This window comes from Eumetopias jubatus, unplaced genomic scaffold, assembly GCF_037043125.1.
Source record: "Eumetopias jubatus isolate StellerSeaLion01/CBP00866 unplaced genomic scaffold, mEumJub1_p1.0 scaffold_8, whole genome shotgun sequence".
NCBI classification, from domain to species: Eukaryota; Metazoa; Chordata; class Mammalia; order Carnivora; family Otariidae; genus Eumetopias; species Eumetopias jubatus.
In genome coordinates, this window is record NW_028274814.1 from 95,077,900 (window position 1) to 95,102,273 (window position 24,374).

At 40.8% G+C, this 24,374-nt stretch overlaps 1 protein-coding gene and 1 pseudogene across 2 annotated transcripts in view; both read right to left on the reverse strand.

Annotated features, from left to right (window-relative positions):
• CPM (carboxypeptidase M) overlaps positions 1-24,374 on the reverse strand; it is a 133,802-nt gene that overhangs the window by 44,949 nt on the left and 64,479 nt on the right. The window contains exons 1-2 of one of the 2 annotated variants that reach the window (XM_028110823.1): positions 24,028-24,074; positions 23,515-23,677 (exon numbers count right to left, since the gene is read on the reverse strand). In XM_028110823.1, the coding sequence (XP_027966624.1) occupies positions 23,515-23,674 (160 nt within the window). In that variant the 5' untranslated portion in view covers positions 23,675-23,677; positions 24,028-24,074. Of the gene's footprint in view, positions 1-23,514; positions 23,678-24,027; positions 24,075-24,374 lie in introns of those variants that run through there. The other variant, XM_028110821.1, reaches the window with a different exon arrangement.
• On the reverse strand, positions 18,064-18,273 carry LOC114215120 (U2 spliceosomal RNA; annotated as a pseudogene).

Genomic DNA, 24,374 nt, shown 5'->3' on the forward strand with positions numbered 1-24,374 from the left:
GAAGGTGAGTGGGGGGGATAGGATAATTGGGTGATGGGCATTAAGGAGGGCACTTGATGGAATGAGCACTGGGTGTTGTAGCAACTGATGAATCACTGAATTCTACCTCTGAAACTAATAATATACTATATGTTAATTAAACTGAATTTAAATAAAAAAAATTTTTTAAAAAGGAGGGCACTAGTCATGATGAGCACTGGGTGATGTATGGAAGTGATGAATCACTATATTGTACACCTGAAACTAATATACTGTATGTTAACTATACTGGAATTAAAATAAAAACTTAAAAAAAATAAACTTCTATGTATAAGCCCGATTTAAAAAAGTCCCAGAGCTTCTCATGGTCACTGATCACTTAAAAAAGGAGTGGGCCATATGGCATGTCCAAAGGCCTAGACTTGATTTCATGCACATAAGTGCATGATGCAAGTCAAGCCTCTCAAAAGGCACCTACATTTCCATGGGCTGCGACACAGGAACCTGAGTGAAAAGTCTCAATAATTATAAGGAGCCATTCCAGACACTTTTTGACTATATTAGACACAATCTTAAAAGAAACAAAAAACCCCAGCATATCTCTAGACTACCTGCAGCAGAATTATGTGGGGGTTTTGTTAAAACTGCAAACTCTCAGGCCCCACCCAGAATGGGAATCTCTAGATACTAAGTTCAGGAGTTTGCATTTTTCACAATACCTCAGCTGACTAGAATACACACCATTCAACCAACCAACCTCCTTAGCGAAATACGACACACAGAAAATTGGATTGTAGAAACTGAACCCACAGTTGTGTAGCTAGAACCCTAGCAGCACCTGTGTGCCTACTTCCAGACACTGGCCCCTGTTTTAGGCTCACGCATCTGTTGTTAGACCTGTAAACCATTTGTTCTCTGGGCTGCATAGTGTTTCATCGTGTGATGCAAACCAAATGGAGAACCACTGCCTTCCAGAACGAAGCATAAATAGAACTCTCTGCACAGATCAACTACATCTTGTGTCTGAGGGCACTCTTCTCCCTTTTATTTATTTTTTTAACCACGAGGCTGAACTTTGCTGGACACTACAGAACTCACAGTAACGGACACGAGAGGGCTGCTCTGGGGTGCAGGTGGGCTACAGGGGCAGCTGCTGTTCAGCTGGGAGGGGGCCCCTTCCGGGGAGGCCTGAGGACCACAGACACGTGCGACACAGGTTCCTCAGCTCGGCCTCCTGAGAGCTCATGGGAGCGTAGTTCCCTCTCCTGACGGTTGCATTTGCTGACATAGCCAACGTGGCGGCAGTATCAGCACAGGGCTTATGCTTACCTGGAGCCAGATGACCTGGGTTCCCACTGTGACTCTGCTACTTCTTGTGTGATCCTGGGCACCCAATTTAAGTCCTTGGAGTCTGAATTTCCTCCTGTGTCAAAGAAGGCTTATACCTGTACTGCATCGGGCTGCTAGAAGGAGTAAATGAGCTAACCTTCAAGAAGCACTTGGCAAGCAATCATGTGTGTTTGATGAATGAACTGGTATTTCTAAGCTCACTGGTGTACCACACACGGTACAGGGTTGTATGGCTCTAAATGCCAAAAGAAAGGTACTGGGGGGATTTTGAATGGATTGGCCCAGAGGAGCTCCCACTCCAGGCCTCTTTAAAGAATGATCTACTGAAGGCTTATTCAATTGTTACCCATATTTCAGCCATGCAACATCCTCTTTCAAGTTCTGAAAATGGAGACCTGCTTCATTAAGAAGTTGGGGGTGGGATGGGGTGGGGAGAGTGTTCAACGACATGGGGGCCAGTCAGGGATCTCCTTATTTGTTTTGCATTGGAGGAATCCTAGAGCAGCCAACTGACGCTCCCTAATTTTATAAAAATCATGGAGATAGTCTTATGAAGACTCTTAAGTGTTAATGGGATTTTATCTATTTATTTTGGTTGCAGTTTCCAATTTTTAAAAATGTTCAGGTAATCTCTTCCACCTTCCCCAATTCCCAATTCTTGTAGATTCATTAATGTTGAACCAATGCTTTCTCATGTCTCAATTCTTTGTATATGCATTCTTTTCAGATGTATTAAAGAACAACAACAAAAACCCTTAAAAAATAAACTCCCTGAAGACACTCTCTTAAATCTAAAAAGGGTTAATTAGCATACCTATCAGTCAGTGGTTCACTTTGAACCTCTGGTAGCCAGAATTAACAGAAATAAAGTCAATCATTAATCCAAGGTAGGGTTTTTTTTGTTTGTTTGTTTTAAAGGTTGGGTTACTTTTACATTTATTTATTTTTAAAGATTTTATTCATTTGACAGAGAGACAGACAGTGAGAGAGGGAACACAAGCAGGGGAGTGGGAGAGGAAGAAGCAGGCTCCCTGCTGAGCAGAGAGCCCGATGTGGGGCTCAATCCCAGCACCCTGGGATCATGATCTGAGCTGAAGGCAGACGCCTAATGACTGAGCCACCCAGGTGCCCCTTAAAGGTTGGGTTACTTTTAAATAGGATATTATCCCAAAGTCATTTTTGTCCCAGATAACGGATTAATGATCCTATTACATTACAATTAGAAATACCAAAGAATCCAATCTCTGAATCATTCTGGCTTATTTTTTGGTTCTTGTATCTGAAGCTGTGTCATTTCATGTATTTGAGAAGTTTCATGTATTTCCTGAGCAACCAGGACACAAGGTCAGCCAGGGGCTCATCCTTCTGCCTCCGTCCCTCCCTACACCCATTATGACCCAATTTATTCCACAGGCCACAGCCTTCTTTCCCATCACTTTACCTTTCTCTTCTGACATCCACTCCCTAAGTGTCTTTCTTTTTCCTTTTTTCTTTTTTTCAGATTTTAAGTAATCTCTGCACCCAATGTGGCACATGAACTCAACCCCAAGATCAAGAGTCACATGTTCTACCGACCCAGCCAGCCAGGTGCCCCCTAAGTGTCTTTTCAAAGTCTTCATGCTTCTTTCTGCTTTCAGAAACCATACACACTTTTTAAAAATTTTAACATTCAAAAATATATATACTGTATGTAGGATGTGAAATCCACACACACTCCATTCACAAGAATAGATTCCAGATGGAGTCAGGTGCCGAATGTAAAACTAAACCTATAAAAATATTAGAAAAAAGTATAGACTATATTTATGACCTCAGGGTAAAGGCAGGCTCTTTAAATGAGACATAAAACATAAAAGTATAAAGAAAAAGATTGATGACTATGGCTTCATAAAAATTAAAAACTTGTGTAAGGCAAAAAAATATTGAAAACTATATTGTATGTATATATATATATATATATATATTAAACAATAAAAGACAAGCCACAGAATGGGTGAAAATATTTGCCACATATATCACAAAGAATGTCCAGAATATCTCAGAACTACAAATAAGCAGAAAAAGAGGCAAAGGGCATGAGGAAATATAAATGGCCAATAAACTCTGAACGTAAATTGGGGGGGGCAGGGGTTTAATGTTTGTTCACTGCTGTCTCTAGCATCTACCGTAGTAGCTCAGTGTTTATTTAATGTTAAATAAATGTGAAAACATGCTCAATCTGATTTTTAATCATGAAAATGCAATTTAAAATAGACTTTTTTTTTTTTTTACTGATTGGATTGGAAAAAATTTAAAGTGTTGGTTAGGATTGGGGAAATGTACATATTCATGTGATACTAGAATGTAAATAATATGTCTTATTGAAGGGCAATTTGCCAATATCTACCAAGTACAGAAATGCACGTACCTTTTGACTTAGCAATGCCTACCTTGAGAAATTATGGAGTCCATGTGCTTGTTCAAGGGTATGAGGCATAACATTATTTGAGATGTCTGAAAGTTGTAAATACCCTAAATACTTATCAATATGGAAATTATTAAATAAACTGAGAAAAATCAAACCTTGAACAGTATGAAGCAGCTAAAGACAGTGAGGTACAATTACCCCCACTTTTTGAAAGTTTGTAGTATACCACTCCATTTTTATGAAAAAAGTCAAACAGAGAAAACAGTATCCAGCATTTGTTTTGCAATGAGCTGTTAGAGGCAGTGTGCCCGAACAGCAACAGCAGTGAGAGGGCCCCCTGCTATACTCAACATCTCAGCATCAAGCCACCACAGAACTCTATCTGTGAGCCTTTGTGCTTCTTGATTATTTTGTGCATCTGTTAGTAAGAGGTGTCCTAAGGTATCAGAAAAGCCTAAGAAGTTCTATTTTGGATCTGTGAACACTTGAAAAATTTTCCATATAAATTAATGGTAAATGCTTCTTCACTTTAGTCCAAGGGGCTAAGGAAAGGTGTCAAAGGAATGCTCTACTTTCAGATAGAAGGGAGCCCTGTAATACTATGTGTACCAACCCCCAACACACATAAGTGAAAAAGGCAAGTTGCATAACAATACTTAGGCAGTGATACCCACAAAACTATAGACATGTGCATATATAAAAATGTGGAGAAAAAAGTTTGGACATGATTTTTTTTTTCCAATATATTCTGGACATTATCCCTATCAAAAACATAAATCTACCTCATTCTTTTTATAAAGCTTATATAATATTTCATTGACTGAGTATAGCATAATCTAATCAGTTCCCTATTGATAAATGCATGGTTTTATTTTTCAACAGCTTTATTGAGATAATTCACATTCCAGTTCACCCACATAAAGTGTACAAGTTGATGGTTTGGGCACATTACATTATTTTTTAAATTGTGGTAAAATACAAAATTTGTCATTTTAATTACTTTATGTACACAATCTAATAAGCATTAGTTAGATGACCATCATTTTCATTTTCTGCTGTTATAAATAATGCTGCAGGGGCCCCTGGGTGGCTCAGTTGTTAAGCATCTGCCTTCGGCTCAGGTCATGATCCCAAGGTCCTGGGATCAAGCGCCACATCAGGCTCCCTGCTCGGCGGGAAGCCTGCTTCTCCCTCTCCCACTCCCCCTGCTTGTGTTCCTGCTCTAGCTATTGCTCTGTCAAACAAATAAAATCTTGAAAAATAAATAAATAAAGCAAGCTGCAAATGTACATCCTTATACATACTTTGTGCCAATGTGTTTCTCTATTGAATAGAAAGCTCTCATCTGCTGAGGGCCAGTGGTAAAAATGTGTTGATCTTTTCCTAAGATTACTACATTATAGTTAAACATGATTTTAAACCTCTTAAAGAGGCAAATTTTCAAAGCAAATACAAAAGTGGAAAAACAACAACAAAAAATCCCTTATTACTCTATGTTCATTCGTACTGTCAAGTATATAAATACAAGCCAATTAAAGCGAAGGATCATTTGTTGTCCAGTATCTGAGCATGTATATATTAAATCCCAGTGGAATCAGTGTCCTGAGTCTTTTTTGCCAAACAGATCGTAAGCAATTGGGCCCTATATAGAGACACACAGCCTTAATATTAAATCTGGTTTCCCCATCTGGACTTCACAGTCTAACTGTTAGAGGGGGACCTTTGGCAAATCACTGCATCCGACAGCCTCATGTTCCTCTTCTGTCAAAGCGAGGGTGTGGCTTGGATGCTGCAACTTGTATGGCCCAGCTCCCGAGGTGTGCGGGCAGGAATGAGGTCAGCCAAGCTCTGAAGACGGAGAGCTCTGGTCTGCATCTGCCAACTACTTACTTTGTGGCCCTGGGCAAGTTACTTAACCACTGGCAAGTCATTCTCCAAAGCTGTCCATTGGTTATTTCCCTCCTAGAGGGCTACAAAGACTCAAGGAGAGAAAGCACAGACGCCCTCAGTGAACAGTGGCTTCAACTGCTCTCAACGTCAAAGCATGTATCAGTGCCATGCTGCCCCCTTGCCAAAGATCCCAATTTCTGTAACAGCAACAGCGGCAGGTACTTCCACAGCATTTCTTAGGTGCCAATCACATCCAGAGCACTTCATATCTATTCATTCATTTACCTTCAACAACCCATAAGGTTAATACTATTATTTCCATTTTACAAAAGAGCAAATGGGCCCACAGACAGTAAGAATCTTGCTCAAAATCACGATTACTGAAGAGCATAACAAGAGTCTTATCCACAATTAAACTGTCTTATTGTCATTTTCAAACATTTCAAACTGTGTATTTACAGTTCTGGGAATAAATATGGTATTTCACCCTATTCTGATAGCTCCCCAATTTTAATACCTGTTACCAAGATTTCTTTCTTACCAAGATTTAAAAAAAAATTAAGATTACTCTGCTAAACACTTAATTTTCACCCTACCACTTACTCTAAAAACCTATTTTTAGAATGACTGCCAGAGGGGCCCGCAGCTCGCGCCCGGGGCCGGCTGCCGGGGGGGACCCGCGGGCAGGCGCGGCGCGCAGTGCTTGCGGCTGCGGAGCGTGCGGCTCGCGGGCAGTCAGGATCACATGAGCAGTGGTGCCGCGGACCGACCGCAGCCGGCGGGTGCGCGCCCCGCAGCCGCAGCGCCGCAGCCCCGCGCCCCTGCCCGGCCCTAACCATGTCTGTCTGTTGTTGCTTCTTCTTCAGGGACTATGGCAGTTCCAAGAGGAAATCAGATTACCCCCCATGATATGGGTTGGCCTCATCCAATCAGTTGAAGACCTTAATAGAACAAATGCTGACCTCCCCTCAGAAGAAGGAATCCTGCTACCAGACTGCCTTTGGACTTGAACTGCAACTCTTTTCCGAGTCTCCAGCCTACCATCCTGTCCTACCCCATCAGATTTGGGCTCACCAAGCCCTCCTAATCATGTGTGCCAATTCCTTAAAATAAATCTCTTTCTCTCTCTAAAAAAAAAAAAAGAATGACTGCCAGATGGGAACCTGTTTTAAAGGCGACTCTATAAAAAAGAATGAATGGGGAGAAGAGGCACTTTTCAACTTCTCACTTGTCAATTATGACCTCAGAGATCATGCTGTGGTGCCTAGATGCTCAGACCCCTGGACAGTTACCTTCTCCTACTAGGCAACACTCTATTCCATTAGTTCACTCTGTTTCCTTAGCATTCCCGCCTCAAAAATGAAGGATTTCTCACTAGACCGCACTGTAACTTTATGCCAGGTCACGAGACATCCCTTAGAGGATGTACAGGGTGTGACAGCCTCAGATTCTGTTCGTTTCCCCAGTGTGAAAGGTTACTCTGTTTTCCTTCCTTAACTCACTTGTATCTCCATCTCTAGCGAGCGGGCACCATTACTTGTCTGACCCGACTGTCTCATTCACTGGCTGCACCTGTGTCTTATGCACAGTCCTCACCTGGGATCCTGCAGCCTTAGCATCTAAGATATCCTAGTCTGTGCTCACTGGAAAATCCAAAGTTCCTGATGGCAGATTCCATCCCCTGCTCTCTCCCCTTCCACCTTGTCCATCAACAGAGCCCATATGGGTCTGAACACCTCAGTTGTGAGGGGAGCTGCTGGGCTCAGGCAAACCAGGAGGGGTGGTTAAGTGCTTCCAAGCATTTTGAGATATTTAGAGAGACTGTGTCTCCCTAGGGCATAGCAAGGATTTGGGCATGGGGAGGGTCAAGAATGAGATCTTTGGCCTAAACCAACACACAGGTGATCAGCCAAGACACTCTTATTTACACAACCTCCTAGAATTTGGTTTGATTTATACAGAGTATATTCAATACTCTCTAATGGATACAATCTTGTGTTGATCAGTTTCAGAGGCCTCTGAACCCTCTGAAAAGCATCTACGTTCCAAAAGGGCAGGAACTGATACTCCTTCGCACCTACCAGAGGGCCTGGCACATCCACCTCAGTCTATTCTGGCAAAAGTATCATGGTCAATGCAGTAATTTTCATGCTACCCACTGTTGGTCACGGGACCTTTATTCCAATAAAAAAATCTAACGTAAAATCCAATGTAAACAGTTAAAGCTGAGCTGCTCTGCATTAGGAAAGGGCAACCCAAGCTGTCTTCTGTTTCCTTACCCACTGAAGTATCCCAAGCCACCTGGACAGGAGACTCCAGACTCTAGAGACCATTTGAAAATCGAAACAACTGGGGCTCTGAATTCTGACAGACCTGGGTATGAATTCCCAGCCCTGCTGCACACTAGCTCAAGTGTCTTGGGCATGTCATCTTTCTCAAAGCCTGTTTCCCATTTGTAAAGCGGAGAGAACACCACTGAACTCCCAGATTGATATCAGGATTTAAAATAATGCAGACAAGTATCCAGCACATAGTAAGTATTCAATAAAGTGTAGAACTTTATTACTAATCCTCAAATACCCTTTATCATTCTTTTAATAAACATATTTTCCCAAGGACAGAGAACAGAATGTCCTATGGAAACATTAATTCCCTTGGGGCTACAAATACAGCAATTTTAGTGAAGAGTTACGGGAGTCAAAATATTTCCCCTATTTAGCACTGTTCTTTGAACAATCTGTTTAAAAAAAAAAAAAAAAAAGCCCCATGACAACAAAATCCTTCTAAAACTTTGTATCTTCCAGTGAGCACAAACGAAGTTACCCTAGATGCTAAGATACAGCAGAAACAATCACTGGCAAATCTTTATCCTTGATCATACATACAAGGGCACCATGGAGCATACATACAGTGCTCCAGCTGCTTCTCACAGCTAACCCCACCAAGCCCCCTAGGCTGTGGTCTGTTTTTTCATTCACTTTACCTGGCATTCCTATCCTCTCACCTGTCTGCCTGATAACATTCAAAGCTTTAAGTATCAGCTTCCCTGATAAGCCTTCCTCCACTTTACCAAGCCTCCTGGAGGTTAGGCCTTTGAATGTCCATAGCCCTGTTAGAGTACTTTTCTCATTCAAGTGACTGGGTGTCAGGCCCCAGCCTGAGCTCCTAAAGAGAAAGGCCCAGGCCTTGTTGTTCTTTGTATCTTTCCACACAGATTCTGGGAGACAACAGGAGCTCCCTAAATATTTGAATAAATATGTAAATGAATTACTAAGAGACAAATTTGAGTGAATGACCCAAATCTACCAGTTACCAAGATAGACGCTTGGGTCATCAATTGCTTCATCTTTGAACTCTATTTATTTGTTCTCAGCTCTAAAATGGGAATGTAAAGAATTCAGAGTATTTACATAGCTTAAATGAGGAAAATTTGTAAAGTGCCTAGCAGAGTGCCTGGTATATAACAGGGGCTCAATAAACAGCACTAGCATTTCTTTCATTTCTCATCCTCACTGCTCTTCCTGAATAGCTTCCCTAGAAAATGAGACCATGATTTGAGTTCCCTCCCAGTGCTGCTACTACCACCTGGAAATATAAATGGTTGTATTTCATAAGAATATTCCAACATTATTTTTAAGTAGAAAGTATCTGTGCACTGTTGGTGGGGATGTAAAATGGTGCAGCCGTTATGGAAAACAGTATGGCGCTTCCTCAAAAAAATTAAAGCTAGGACTACTATGTGATCCAGCAATCCCACTTCTGGATATATAGATCCAAGGGAAATGAAATCACTATGTCTAAGAAGTATCTGCACCCCTAGGTTCATTGCAGCATTATTTACAATAGCCAAGACATGGAAACAACCTAAGTGTCCAGAGATGGATGAATGGATAACCAAAACCACATATATGTGTGCTATAATATATATAATATAGTCTATTATACATAATATATATTAAATTGCCTATTATATGTTTTTATGATATATAATGGAATATTATTCAGCTGCCAGAAAAGGAAATCCTGCCATTTGAGACAACATGGATGAATCTTGAAAGCATTATGCTAAGTAAAATAAGTCAGACATAGAAAGATACATATTCTATAATCTCATTTAGATGTGGAATCTAAAAGAGCCAAAGTCATAGAAACAGAGGAGATTGGTGATTGCAAAGGACCGGGGAGTGTGGGAAATGGGGAAATGTTGATCAAATGGTACAAACTTCCAAGTTCTGAGGATCTAATGTACAGCATGGGATCATAGTTAATACTGTATTACACACGTTTAAAGTTGCTGATAGTGGATAACCCTCAAGTGTATTTACACAATGTTACATGCCAATTATATCTCAATACAGCTGGGAAAAAAGTATTTGTTTCTATATACTCTGGCATTTCTCTTTGGATTCTAGATGTAATATTTATCAGTTTCTCTATAAGTTTAGCATACACAGAATTGCCTCCAAAACCGATTAAAAAAATCCTTCCCTCTCATGTGATCTGTGCTCTGTGAGGGCAAAAAGAAAAGATAGTATGTGTCATACATGGTTGAAATGTTTTTAATAAAATGTATTGTAAAATAATCTTTAAGGTTTAGATGAAGAGTTCAGTCCAATTCCGGATTTAAATCAGAACTTTTCACACTGATAGTTGTTGGGAACTGTTATTTTTACAGATTTGATATTACATTTTGTTGGTGTTCTGATTTACTCAGTCTGGTGGGTTTGTATTTTCTCACCACACCGCCCCCCCGACACGAAATGGCTGTTCCACTTCATATCTTAAAGGGTATCTTTACTCTAATGCAAAATGAAATGTAAAGTTATCAGAAATTTTCCAATCAAGAAAACAAATTTGTCACTTTCCTAGGCATGAATCCTAGGATGATTATGGCTCCTCCTGGATGAAGCCAAAATCTTCAACACAGTGTACAACGCCCTCCATGATGTTCCCACCTTGCCTCAGCTCTCCTCTTCAGCCACACTGCACATCGCGTGTTTCTTAAGGTCAATATGCTCCTTCACCACCAGGCCTTTGATTGTGCTATTTACTGCCTCGCCGTCCTCCTTCCACCTGGACACCTGCAGGTCTCGGATGCAGTGCCGTGGCTCCCACAGGGCCGCTCACACCTGTATCTCGTGGGGGGTCTCTTCCCTCCTACTCACTTCTCAGGCTGTCAACCCCATCAGGGCAGGGACCAAGTCTAACTTCTTTACCTCTATATTCCTATGCTAGCACACACCACAAACTATATTAGGCATGTAATAAATGTCCTCGGAATAAAGAGGTCTAGAGAAAAACAATTTAACTCCACTTTCCGGCTCTCAGTTTTCAGTTACAGCAGCATTCAACATGGTTGGTTAACCAAGACCTCAGCAAGGAAAGAGTTAAAACAGCCTGTCTCTTTTACTCACCCCTTGCTTATCTCTTGGAGCACCTGCAGTGGCAGTAATGACCCCTAGTCAAACTCTGAGCACTATACTCCTGAAATGTTCACTAATTAATGTTGTTATTTTGTACCCTCAAGTCAGTAGTTGGTCAGGACGAACCAAGCCAAAAGCATTGTTTAAAGTAAACAAGAAGATTCATGATGTGCACCTGGTATCTTGCAGGAGCCTGCGCTCTGGATGGGTGCACAGTTATGTGATCAGCTCCCTTGAAGGACTCTGGACTGCCAAGACTTGAGTGGGCTTCCCTGGGTGGAGGTACAGTTCACAGCTGGAGAGAAACACATAGCTGTGGGATCCTCACACGAGGAGAGCAAAGAAGCTGATGCTGACCTTTCGGGTCTTTGCCTATGTAGATCATTATCCTGCTGTTCCTGCACCATATCCTTTGTTTAATAAACCTTAGCTCTGGGGCACCTGGGTGGCCCAATTGGTCAAGTGTCTGCCTTCAGCTCAGGTCATGGTCCCGGGGTCCTGGGATCGAGCCCTGCGTTTGGCTCCCTGCTCTGTGGGGAGTCTGCGTCTCCCTCTCCCCCTGCTCATGCTCACTTGCTCGCTCTCAAATAAATAAATTAAACCTTTAAAAACAACAACAAAAAACTTAGCTCTGAATAGGGCTTGTATTACATTGTGTAAGCTTAAAGTACAGAACATGATGATTTGATACACATATATTGTAAAATGATGGCCATAGTAAGATTAGTTAACACATCTTTCACCTCACATTACTACTATTTTGTGCAGGTAGTGAGAACGTTTAAGATCCACTATCAGTGTATTTGTCTACTTCTCTAGCCAACCTCTCCCCCAAACTCCATACCCATACCCAACTACTGGACATCCCCATTGGATGTCTACTAAGGACTTCAAACTTATAAAAAGTTGTCTAAATCAGAGCTCTTGCTTTCAACCCAAACTTGCTGTGTTCTAGTTGTCCCCATCTTGGTCAATACTACCTCCCCCACTCAGCTGGCCAAGCATAAAAGCTAAAGGTCATTCCAGGGTGTTTTCTCCTGATATTCCCCTTCCCCTTTTAATCTATTAGCAAGTATTGTTGGTTTTGTTTCTGAAACAAATCTTTAATCCTTGCACTTCCTTCCATTTCTAATACAGCATCTTAATCAAAATCACCACCATCACCATTTGCCTGGATTATTATAATTGGATTATTCTCTCTGCTTCTATACTTGCCCCTTTCTAATTCTCTATTCAGCAGGCAGTTATTTTTTTAAACCTACCTCAGTTTATATTACTGTCCTTAAAACCCTTAAAGCTGTCCTTAAAATAACGGTTCCCTATTACCCTCAGAACAGAATCGAACTTTCCATGCTTGAATTGGCTTGCAAAGCACTCTATGATGTCCCCTACACACCTCTCCAACTTCATCCAGTAGGATTCTGCCTTTGCTCACTATCCTCCAGCTCCCCTGGTTTTGCTTCTATTCTTAGAATATAGCAATAACCTGTCCACCTCAAGGCCTTTGCAACTGTTGCCCACTTCTGCACTTGGAACCAGTGTGTGCTATAGATCCCATAAACACATTTTGTGCACTTAGAGGTACACGTTCTTAAAACGTGTTTTTTTTTTTTTTTAAAGATTTTATTTATTTATTCATGAGAGAGAGAAAGAGGCAGAGGGAGAAGCAGTCTTCCCACGGAGCAGGGAGCCCGATGCGGGACTCGATCCCAGGACCCTGGGATCATGACCTGAGCCAAAGGCAGACGCTTAACCATCTGAGCCACCCAGGCGCCCTTAAAACGTGTTCTTAAAAGATGATCAAGCTCAATTAAACTGTTTATTAAAGCCAAAATGTGATATATCCCAATTTGTCTTTCTGTTTCTTTAAAAATAGAAAGGAACTTACCAGTAACAAATGATAAACCAGTTAGGCTTATCTCCAGGATGCTAAAAGATTATTCAACTGAGTTCCTAAGAGTAACAGAAAGAAAATGTTCTCCAATTGAGTGGCCTTTCTCTGATATTTAACTCCATACACATCTAGTATTAAGATGTACATAAATCTTTCTAATTAAAAAGTAATGGGGAGGGGGGACTGGCTGGCTCAGTCATTAAGCATCTGCCTTCAGCTCAGGTCATGATCCCAGGGTCCTGGGATCAAGCCCCACATCATTGGGCTCCCTGCTCGGTGGGAAGCCTGCTTCTCCCTCTCCCACTCCCCCTGCTTGTGTTCCCTCTCTCCCTGTGTCTCTGTCAAATAAATAAATAAAATCTAAAAAAAAAAAAAACAAAAAACTGCGGGGGGGAAGTAATGGGGAAACTGCTGAATTGCTGCATGTTAAAATGATCTGTGCAGGGGCGCCTGGGTGGCTCAGTCAGTTAAGCAGCTGCCTTCAGCTCAGGTTATGATCTGAGTCCTAGGATGAAGCCCCCAGTAGGACTTTGTGCTCAGCAAAGGGTGTGCTTTTCTCTCTCTCTCTCCCTCTGCCCCTCCCCACAGCTTGTTCCCTCTCTCTCTCAAATAAAATCTTTAAAAAAAATGGTCTGTGCGCTCTACACATCCCCAGGTGCCTATACTCACAAGAGTGACTACCACCCCCTGCCTTTAAGAGAATTTTAATGGGGGGATGCCTGGGTGGCTCAGTTGTTAAGCATCTGCCTTCGGCTCAGGTCATGATCCCGGGGTCCTGGAATCGAGCCCCGCATCGGGCTCCCTGCTCGGCGGGAAGCCTGCTTCTCCCTCTCCCACTCCCCCTGCTTGTGTTCCTGCTCTCGCTATCTCTCTCTGTCAAATAAATAAAATATTAAAAAAAAAAGAGAATTTTAATGGGTGGGCCTGAGTTACCAACAATGGGCAAGGGAATGAATATTTAGTAGGATCTAAAAATTAAAGTTAAGGTTCTTCAACAGTCTATTTGTGAATTTCCAAAACCTGTGCCTTTCTGAACCACTCAAAGCAAGTAAACGTGTCAGATACCTTCATCTTAAATCTGTACAACATTCCTGAGTGTGGATGGAAAAAAGCCACTGAATTAAGGGGTTTCCATTTTCTGCTGAACTGTGTGGGGTGGAGGGCAGGTTTCATCAAAGGATTCTTCTCTTTTTAAATTCTCTAAATAGACACTTAAATTATCTTGGCACTGTTCAAATAAAACAAGGCATATTTACTCAACTCTACTTCCTGGAGGAGCATGCGTATCTCCTATTTTACTCGCTCTTAATACATGTTTGGTTAGTGGTTGGAGGACCCAAGGGATAGGGCACAGAATCACTCCGGGCTTGGAGCAGTTCACTTATGCCCTTCACTGCCCGAAAGACACTCAGGTCCCCGTTGCCACCTCCTACGCTCCGGTGACTTAACTCAAGCTGTGGCATCCACCTCTCCAATCTATAGTATTTGCCATAAAATAGCAATTCAACAGTTGCCCCATTACTTTTTAATTAGATTTATTTACACCTTAATAATACTAGATGCACATGGAGCTAAATTTCAGATAAAAGCTCGTCAGTTGGGGACGCATTTTATTCTATTACTCTTAGAAACTCAGTTGAATACCATAAAAATACCACAAAAACACTTGAGAGACTGAAGTACTTACCACATACAATTTATGTAGCAATATAAAGTTATATACCAAAGTTCTATATGGTAAATGTAACTATATAAAAGCATATATAAAAATATATATCCTATATACTTAACACAGTATAACAACCTGACTATATACTATATTGTGTAAAAGTAGATTTACATTCATGTTTCACTTACTATGCATGGAAAAACTCTTCAGCTCTGACCCTGAGAGTGCTTGGCCTTTAATAAGCACAGATCTGGGCCTATATAGGAAGATGAACACAGCCTAATCCCTGCCCCCCAGGTGCAAATTAGCTAGAACCAGAGTTGCCAGGAAGAGGGGTGCAGGCAGATGCTAACTCTGCCCAGGGGACTGGTGAAAGGCTTCCAGGAGTTGTTAACATTTTGAACTAAGCCGTGAAGAACTGAATGAGTGATCACAGGGTCTGTAACATCCATTCCCACTCTAAAAATGGGACATTGTACTAAATTTTGTCTGATTGTATTCATAATATACCTGTGTACTTTGTCAGAAAGGTATCTGAGGCATGTATTTGGATAATTGTTCATGTGACTTCAATTTTGCTCAAGTACAGTTCTAGTTTTCTCAGAATATTTCTCTCAGAGAAATTAGAAAACCGGGAAAGGAACTAATGGAAAGCTCTTTACTTAAACAGAAGGGGGATTTCACTGGTTTCTTCTACTAAACTCTGTGCAAGGATAAACCCTCCCAATACCTAAGCACGACTGTTAATGCCTTTATACCCCACAAGAAGGTTGTTATCTTCAGCTCCGGGTAAGTTCATGATAAGTCTGTGGAGCCAGTTTGAAGGCAATTTGTTTGAAGTTGGCAGCCTTTTTTTGCTGCAGTGGAGACTAAGCCCTCCAGCTGAGCTTGCTGAAGCTACTTTGCCAAGGGTCACAGACCAGAAAATTTGTACTTTAAAACATCTAACATGCAGCAATCCTTACAACACCGAGATGAGAAAGTCTTAATGTGCAACTCATGTCTGTTTCCTTTTAACCAAACTCAAATGAGGATTTACGAACTTCTCAGCAAACTACTATACTGTATTACATTGGATCACTAAGGAGCTCGGAAGAACACCAACTGCTTTAAATCACTAGATAGGAAGACCTACTTTAATCTCCTAAACCAGATGCAAACTGGTGTTTGAAATAATCTTTACTTTTTATTTTATTTTTTTTTACTTTAGGATTCCTTTTATCTTACTAGGTACTCTTAACGAAAGGGACATTCTAGAAACACAAAGTGAAAGAAGGAAACAGGACTAAAGGCAGTTTTTGTGGCTCAACTCCAGCTACGACTGTCACCCTAGTGTCACCTCCAGACACGCCTGTTCACTGATTAAGAACAGAGACCAAACACCTTTTGGATGCTGGCTACATAAAGTTGAATCTAGGTCTGTGATTTTACTTCAACAGTTCCTAGCCCTATCAGTTTATGCCTCTTTTTTCACATCCAATATTTTGCAACTCTTCCTTTACCATGCTGGCATAACATGCCCAGAAAACACGTTTATGTAATTCCAAAAAGATCAGTATAACATTCAAATTATATAGACGAGAAATAAAAGAGAAACTTATAATAAAACCTGGTATCAGCAGGTAAACCTCTGGATACGAGCCACGAGAAGACACGAGAAAGTCAGATGCTTATACCTATACTTGAGAGTCACAGTGAATGCGTCTGCTACAAAGGCCGACAGATTCAACTGTGTGGTCACCAGTGTCAGGATCTTATGAATGGGAAATCCCTCCCAATCAAGTTCAGAGCTACGGAAAATAGAATTTCCCCTCAGTTTACATACAGTTACATTCCTGGAAAGTTCAGTACATATTAAAACTGTGGGAAAAGTATTTTTATTTGTACATAAAACAGAGTTTGGTTTTAGGTTCAGATAACTGTAAACTGGTCTTTCACCTAGAGGGCATTAGAAAGTGTGGGTGACAATTTTTTTACTCCGCATAACTATTCGTGCATTGCTGACAAGATCAGAAGAATGCATCAGGAGGGTTCCCCCTGCCAAGACTTAGAAGTTATTGGCCTAAACCACTCCCTCACATTTCCAAAATTCCCCCTAGGGGGCGGTACTGCTCAATGAGAACCACTGTTCTCTAAAGAGATGGCACTTTGGTGGGTGGATGTCCCATTAAGGGTGCAAACCAGAATCTCAGACATCTCCTTTTGCCTCATACTCAAAGAGTTTTGGCATATAGAAAAAATTTATCTTTAAAACAAAAGATGGAATCCAAATTGCTTTAGATGAAACTGAATACCTAAAACGGATCCAGGAATTCCACAGATCACTTAGCACATAAAAAAAAAAAAAAAAAAAAAAAAAAAAAATATATATATATATATATATATATATATATATATATGACTTTTCTTGGATGATAGAGGAAGCTTGTCAACTTTTCCAGAATCGGGTCAGAGGGAAGATGGCAGGGGCAGGAGATACAGGGTGGAGGTGGTAAGGAACAAGGACAGAGAGAAAAATAACTGGAGAAACTTCACAGTAAAGAAGGTTCAAAATTTGGCACAAGACAGGCACTGGTTTCATTTACTAATAATTTGGCTCCTCTGTCATTTATTATGTATAATTCACTTAATCTCAATTCTTCGTATGTAAATTGGAGGATAATAATGGTATTTCATACCATTGTTAGAATGATCAGGTGAAACATAATATGTAAAGTACCAGGCAAATAGTAAAAGTCACTTGATATTGGCTGTCATTTTTTTTTTTTTAAGTTTCAAATGCCACTTGTCCCTAGATTATTGCCATTTAGATAGATTTGAGATTTGGAATAAAAATGGTTACTAGATAGAAGAAGCAGAGTAAAATCCTATGTTACCTTTTGGATATTGTCTCAATTTCCTCTTTTTTGTTTTTTAAAGATTTGACAGAGATAGCGAGAGCAGGAACACAAGCAGGGGGAGTGGGAGAGGGAGAAGCAGGCTTCCCCCCAAGGAGGGAGCCCGATGCGGGGCTTGATCCCAGGACCCTGGGATCATGACTGAAGGCAGACGCTTAATGACTGAGCCACCCAGGCACCCCTCAATTTCCTTTAAAATATCATACTATAAATGTAGGGGAAATCTAAAGCTTTTCTTTATTTTAAAAAAAGGCAGTATCTTTAAGAATCCCTGAATGGTGATAAACAAGCCTGATCTGTAAGATGTTTCAGAAAAGGACTCTGCATTTCAAACCTTTCAAGAAGCAGAAAGGCTTGCCAAACCATTATAACTTTAAATCACAAACGTGGATTACAGCTGAAATTCCTAGATTGTAATGATTTTCTTGATATTTGGTCCTCGATATCATATTTACATCATAATGAGCATTTTAGGGGCGCTTGGGTGGCTCAGTTGGTTAAACACTTGATTTCAGCTCAGGTCATGATCTCAGAGTCATGGGATTGAGCCCATGTTGGGCTCTGTGCTGGGCCCGGAGCCTGCTTAAGATTTTCTCTCTTCCTCTGCCCCCATCCTCGTGTGCACATGCTTTCTCTCCAAAAAAAAAAAAAAAAAAAAAAAAGAGCATTTAATACAGGATCCTACAGGATCCCAAGCAAACTAGCTTTATGATCACACTTGAGAAATGCTACACTTGATCTTAGCCAAAAGGCGGAGAAGCAATCACACTTGAGAAATGAACAGAGTGTGACAGAAAACCAAATGTGGCAAAGTTTTATACACAATGTTCTTTTCTGAGGGCAAATCACCAGCTAAAATCTACCCCATCAAGGGCAGCAGACAATGAGAGATCTGGGCATGAGAACACAGTACACGCCTCTTTGGGGCAGGGGTCTAAACCAATTCTAGGGAGATTACTGAGCATCTGAAATGGTATTGCTCCCAGCAGAGTAATTCCATTAATATCCATCCAATGAATATGTGAAGGTGAGTGTTGTTGAGGAAAAAGCATGAGAAATAAATTCTCCCTTATACATTAAACAATGAAAAACAGACGCTTCAATAGTCTTTATTATTATGCTATTATTTTAAGAACACAATGTAAGATCTACCATCTAGGCAAATTTTTAAGCATACAATACAGTATTGTTTAACTGTAGGCACTATGCAGTAAAAAGCAGATCTCTACAACAGATTCATCTTGTATGACCAAAACTTTGTACTCTTCGACAAATCTACAATAATCTTCCAAACCACTAATGCCAATACTGATTTATGACTAACAGAAGATTTAGAAGTTGTTTTTTTCTTAGCATACATTTCTCGTGAGATTATAAAAATCAATACAATCTTTTTGGGAAAGCAATTTGGTTACATGTATCAAATACATAAAACTGCTTAAGACTTGGTAATTTCCTTTTTGGAAACTTCTCCCTAACAGCAGCTACAATATCCCTAGCAGCAGCTTTTATGTAGTACTTTCTATGTGCCAGGAATTATCCAACAACTCCAGGTCACAATGCTACAGAGTAGAGGATCTAGAATTTGCACTTGGGCACTGTGGTTCCAAAGTCTGTGTTTTTTTGCCGTCTTAGCTTTGAAGAGGTCTACTATGGCACTATTTGTAACAGGAAAAGTTGAGAAAAAAACTAAATGTCCATCAGTGGGGTAGAAGTTAAATAAACACTAGGCTATCCATTGATAGGACAGAAAGCAGGGCATTAAAATCAACTTTTAGAAATAACATGTTTGCGTGCACTAGCAAGATAATTAGCTTAGGGTGAGGGAGAAAGGCACAGAACAGTACACATAGTGATTTTAGTCTACTAAATGTTTTCTTTGTATGGCGAGATTTTAATTTTCTTCTTGGTGCTTTGCTGTACCTTCCAAATTTTCTAAATGAACTTAACTTCCTTTTGTACTAAAAAAAAAAGTTACTAACAAATTTCTCTCTAGGTCAGCATGGCTCAATCAACATATAATACGAGTCATATAATTTAAAATATTCTAGTAACCATAACCACATTAACAGAAGTAAAAAGCAGGTGAAATTTTAAAAATATTTTTAACCTATAGTTCTAAATTATTTCAACAGGTGATCAACATAAAAACATTATTTTACTTTTTTTTGTATTAAGTCTACAAAATCACTTTTAGCACATCTCAATTCTGTCTAGTCACATTCCAACTGCTCAATAGCCAGGTGACTAATGATTACTGTAATGAACAACACAGCCATAGATCCTTTGGCAGAAGCTGCACTTTCAAATCACATGTGCCCAAATCATGACTCTAGAAAACCCAATCTCCACATATCTACCTCTGTGTCAAACTGCCTTTTTAAGGGGCAAAGAGATGGGCTTGGGAGATACATGGATCTGCATTTGAATCCTCTAACACTTACTGGTTGTGATCTTCAGCAGTTAATTAACTTCCCCTGTGCTGCACTGACCTGTTTTGTAAACAAGGATAACAATACCTACTCAGAGTCACTGAGATTGAAATGATGTATTAAAACATATAATACGGAAGCACTTGATAACAGATTTTTATTATCTACTCCTTGCCCTTTGCAACCTTCTTTATTCAGATAAAGTAAAGGTTCGACTAAGCAGAAGGGAAGATTCTTAAAATGGAGATGGTAGAAAAATCTCATTTTAAATGGTCCTAAAACTAGAAAAAGGAATACTCATTCACTGTTGGGAAGGCAGAATGGTGCAGTCACTCTGGAAAACAGTATGGAGGGTGCACAAAAAAGTTAAAAATAGAACTACCTTACCATCCAGTAATTGCCCATTGGGTATTTACCCAAAGAATACAAAAACCCAATTCAAAGGTATACATGTACCCCTATGTTTATAGCAGCATGATTCACAATAGCCAAGATACGGAAGCAGCCTAGTGTCCACTGATTGATGACCGGATAAAGTTGTGAAAACACACATACACCCACCCACCCACCCCAGAATATCATTCAGCCATAAAAAAATAACGAAATTGTGCCACTTACAAGGACATGGATGGAGCTAGAGTATAATAGTAAGCAAAATGTCAATTGGAGACAAATACCCATTTCACTCATATGTGGAATTTAACAAAACAATGAACAAAGGAAAAAGACAAAATAAAGAAACAGACTCTCAATTTAGAAAACAAACTGATAGTTACCAGAGCGCGGGGGGGGGGGGGGGGGGGGGGCGGAGCGCAGGATGGGTGAAATGGGTTGATGGGGATTAAGGAGTACACTTGTGATGAGCACTGGGTGATGTATGAAAGTGATGATTCACTATATTGTACACGTGAAACTAATGTAACACTGTATGTTAACTGGAATTAAAACTTAAAAAGCCAAAAAAAAAAAAAAAGTCCTAGAACTAATTTTGGGGGTGTGGAGAGGCTCGTTGGGGAAATCCACAATACATTTGTCCTTTAAAGGGGGCTACTTAATGGCAGGCAACGAATGGCACACAACTTTGCTTGCTTCACACGGCTTTCACTCAACATTCAATTCATTAACAAACAAAATATAAATTACTGAATATGTGCTAGCATCATACTAGACAGAGGGGGTTAGGAGTGGAAAAAAAGGGGGGGTATATTCGCTTAAGTAAATGGACGAATGAATAAACCAATGAATATTGTACCTTTTCTAATTTTTCTTAACTCAGTTGTCAGTTTTTTGAGTTGCTGCTTGTTTCACCTAAGATTTTACTAGGTCATTATGTAATGGGGTTTCCCCAAAAGCTCCAAATGAAATATGGTCAGTCTACTATGGCTGAATCTGGGTGATGGGTATATGTGGGCTCAACTTTTGTGTGGATTTCAAGCATTTCAAAATAAAAAACTGAAAAAAATCACCAGTTACAACGGAAGGTCATCATCCTATGTAGAAATAATGTGAATTGAGGAAAAAGGCAGAATAGGATCCATGATTACAGTAACAAAAATCCACATGATGTGCATTTACAAAAACTAAAAATGTACTTGACCAGCCAGGTAGGAATATTACTTCCTCTTCTAGGTAGATTGCCCAGGTTCATAATTAAAAAAATAACAAATATGGTAAAAGGCTGTTTGCTAAGCAAACATATCCTACACCAGAGGGTGGGACCGCCAGGGAAAACTGCCTGTCTAGTGAAAAGAGCACCGGTTTTCAATGGTCATGATAACATGAAGTGATACAGTGTACATTTTAACCCACCACTTGGAACCTTTTTCCTAATCGGAGTAATTATTCAGAACAATATATTCAACACAAACATCTGACGACTAGTGTCAGATTTTATTTTTACATGATAACTTCTCAGTCCTTTAACCACAAGAGTGCATACAAAGTGGGGGAAAAAAAAAGCCTACTCGCTTTCACTGTTACTGCGGTCTGATATCATGAAAGATGGATCAGAGTAGCTGGTTCACATTAAGAGATTCCCCAATTTTCTTTCACAAGTACTTTGTGTTTGAAAATATAAAAGCTTGCCAAATCATTTAGTACTTAAAATTAACGACACCCTCATCATCTTGTGGTTTAAATGATGACTGAACAATAACTCAAGATATTTGCTTTACTAAAGATCTTTTAAAATTGCTCTTCTCTTGAACCCTAGGGGGAAATGATTTCAAAAGGCTGAACACATATTCTGATTCAAGATGTGATTTCTCACACATCCAACCTCTGTAATTTGGATTATAGAGCAATATCGAGTAATTCTGGCACCAACTCTTTGGCAATGTTTGAAAACAAAGATACCATTAAAACCATGACCCAGCATTTTTTATTTTGCATTACATATAAGTAAATTCATAAAGTAGGTCTTCTTTAATATAAAAACCATGACTTTAATTTTTCTTGAAAATGATTGAGAATATGGTAATTAAGAGACACTCCTTGGTTCAAAAGCTCAGAGATAAAATCTAAGTAGAATTTGAACACACCTTATAAAGAGAGGAGATCCAAACTGCATAAACTTAACAAAACTTTTGATTTAAGCATTAAGTTTTCAGGTAATCTCTTCGGGGGCACCAATATAAAAAGATTAAGAAATAACAATATTTGATAAAGTATTCTCCTTGTCCCCAAAATATCTACACTTTTAAGTAGAAGGATCTGAATGCGAATCCTGGTTACAAAATCTACCATCTGGTGATCTTGAGCAAAATATTTAATCTCTCTGATTCAAATTCCCTGTCTATAAAAATTAGACTTAATATACAGCTATTTTTAAATATATAATTTCTAAATTAAAATAAAGCAATTAAATGATAAATGTGAAAATGCTAGTCCCAGTCATTGCTAGCATGTATTTATTATCCAGCAACTGTCTTATTCAAACAGATGATTTTTAAAAGAGCCTTTAATCAGTATCAGAGCCACTTTTTTGCATAACTTTAAGCCATAGGGCTAATTTACACACGACACAAATCTTACCAACTGTACTATTTAACACTAAAACTTATAGAAACGATAGTTTTGCATCACTTTATGTCATAGGGCTAATTATACACAATAGAAATCTCACCAACACAATCGAACTATTTTAGCTTGGAGACTTAAAAAAAAAAAAGATACTAACAGTCCAAAGCATTTAAAGAAGCCAACAAAAAGGGAAAGCTGCTATGGATAAACGGAGACTTTCTCGACATAAGTTTACCTACCAAGAAAAACTAAAAGACACACCTCAAGCAACCAGTGCAAGATGGAAAAAGAATACCATTAATGCATAGGACTCAATGACACTGAATGGCAGCAGAGACGTTTACTAAAATTCAGCTGTTCTTACTACTTCCCTGACAAAATAAAACACAACACAACACACAAAAGCAGAAAACCACCAACACGCAAGGCACCGGCTTACCCGCTTGGAGCTCCTCCGAGTAGCTCCAAGGAAAGGGGACAGGAAGCTAAGGTATACTTAATGAACGAAAGCGAGGGCTGGGGGTTTGGGAAAGTGCACGAGATGGACCCTACCTTTCACAGACTTCCCAATACTGTGTAAGCGAGTGATAGAACTGTAGTTTTGGGCCACATTCTTCAAAAATGCTTCCATCTCTTCCTGGTGGTGGTAGCCGAAATCCAGCGCAGCTACCGAAGGCAGCAGCAACCCTAGCCACAGGCGGGCGAAGTCCATGTTCTAGAAATGAATACAAATAACAAAGCTGAGAACCGATAAGGAAAGGGTTGTGGACGTCACTAGCTCGGCTCAGCCCTGCAATGTCAAGTCTCCTGACACTGTCGCTCCCTGCTTCCAAGAAGGTAAAAGTTGGAAGCAGCACCTTCGGGAGTTGGTGTGAGCGAAGCACCGGCAGCCTCCAGTGCCCTCCATCCCGCCGCCCGCCCCTTCCTCCCTTCCTCCTACCCTCCCTCCCTCCCTCCCTCTCTCTCTCTCTCTCTCCCTCCTCCGGGAGTCGCCGCGGGCCGGCAGCTGCGGCAGCTGCGAGAAGCTCCGCGCGCCCTCAGCCTCACCCCTGCCCGAGCGCGCACCTCCACCCGCCGCCTGCTGCCCGCCGGGGCCCGACATTATAGCCGGGCCGGGGGACGGCCGCTGCCGGACCCCGCCCCCGGCCCTGACTGACGTGCCGCCGGCCCACTCGGGCGCCGTGCGGGCCCCTGCTGGGCGGGGCCGAGCGGCGCGGCCGGGGCGGCTCAGCACCCTTCGCACCTGGGCGAGCTGGAGCCCGCGCGGCGCCGGGTAATGGGGGCGCGCCGGACGGTGCGGGTGGGCGGCGGAAAACCGAGTCGCAGGTCGCGGTCCCAAGCTTTGCCGGCGCCCCCGGATGGAAGCGTCTCCTCCCCTCGACCACGGCTCCGGCGAGGGGCACGCGAGTTTG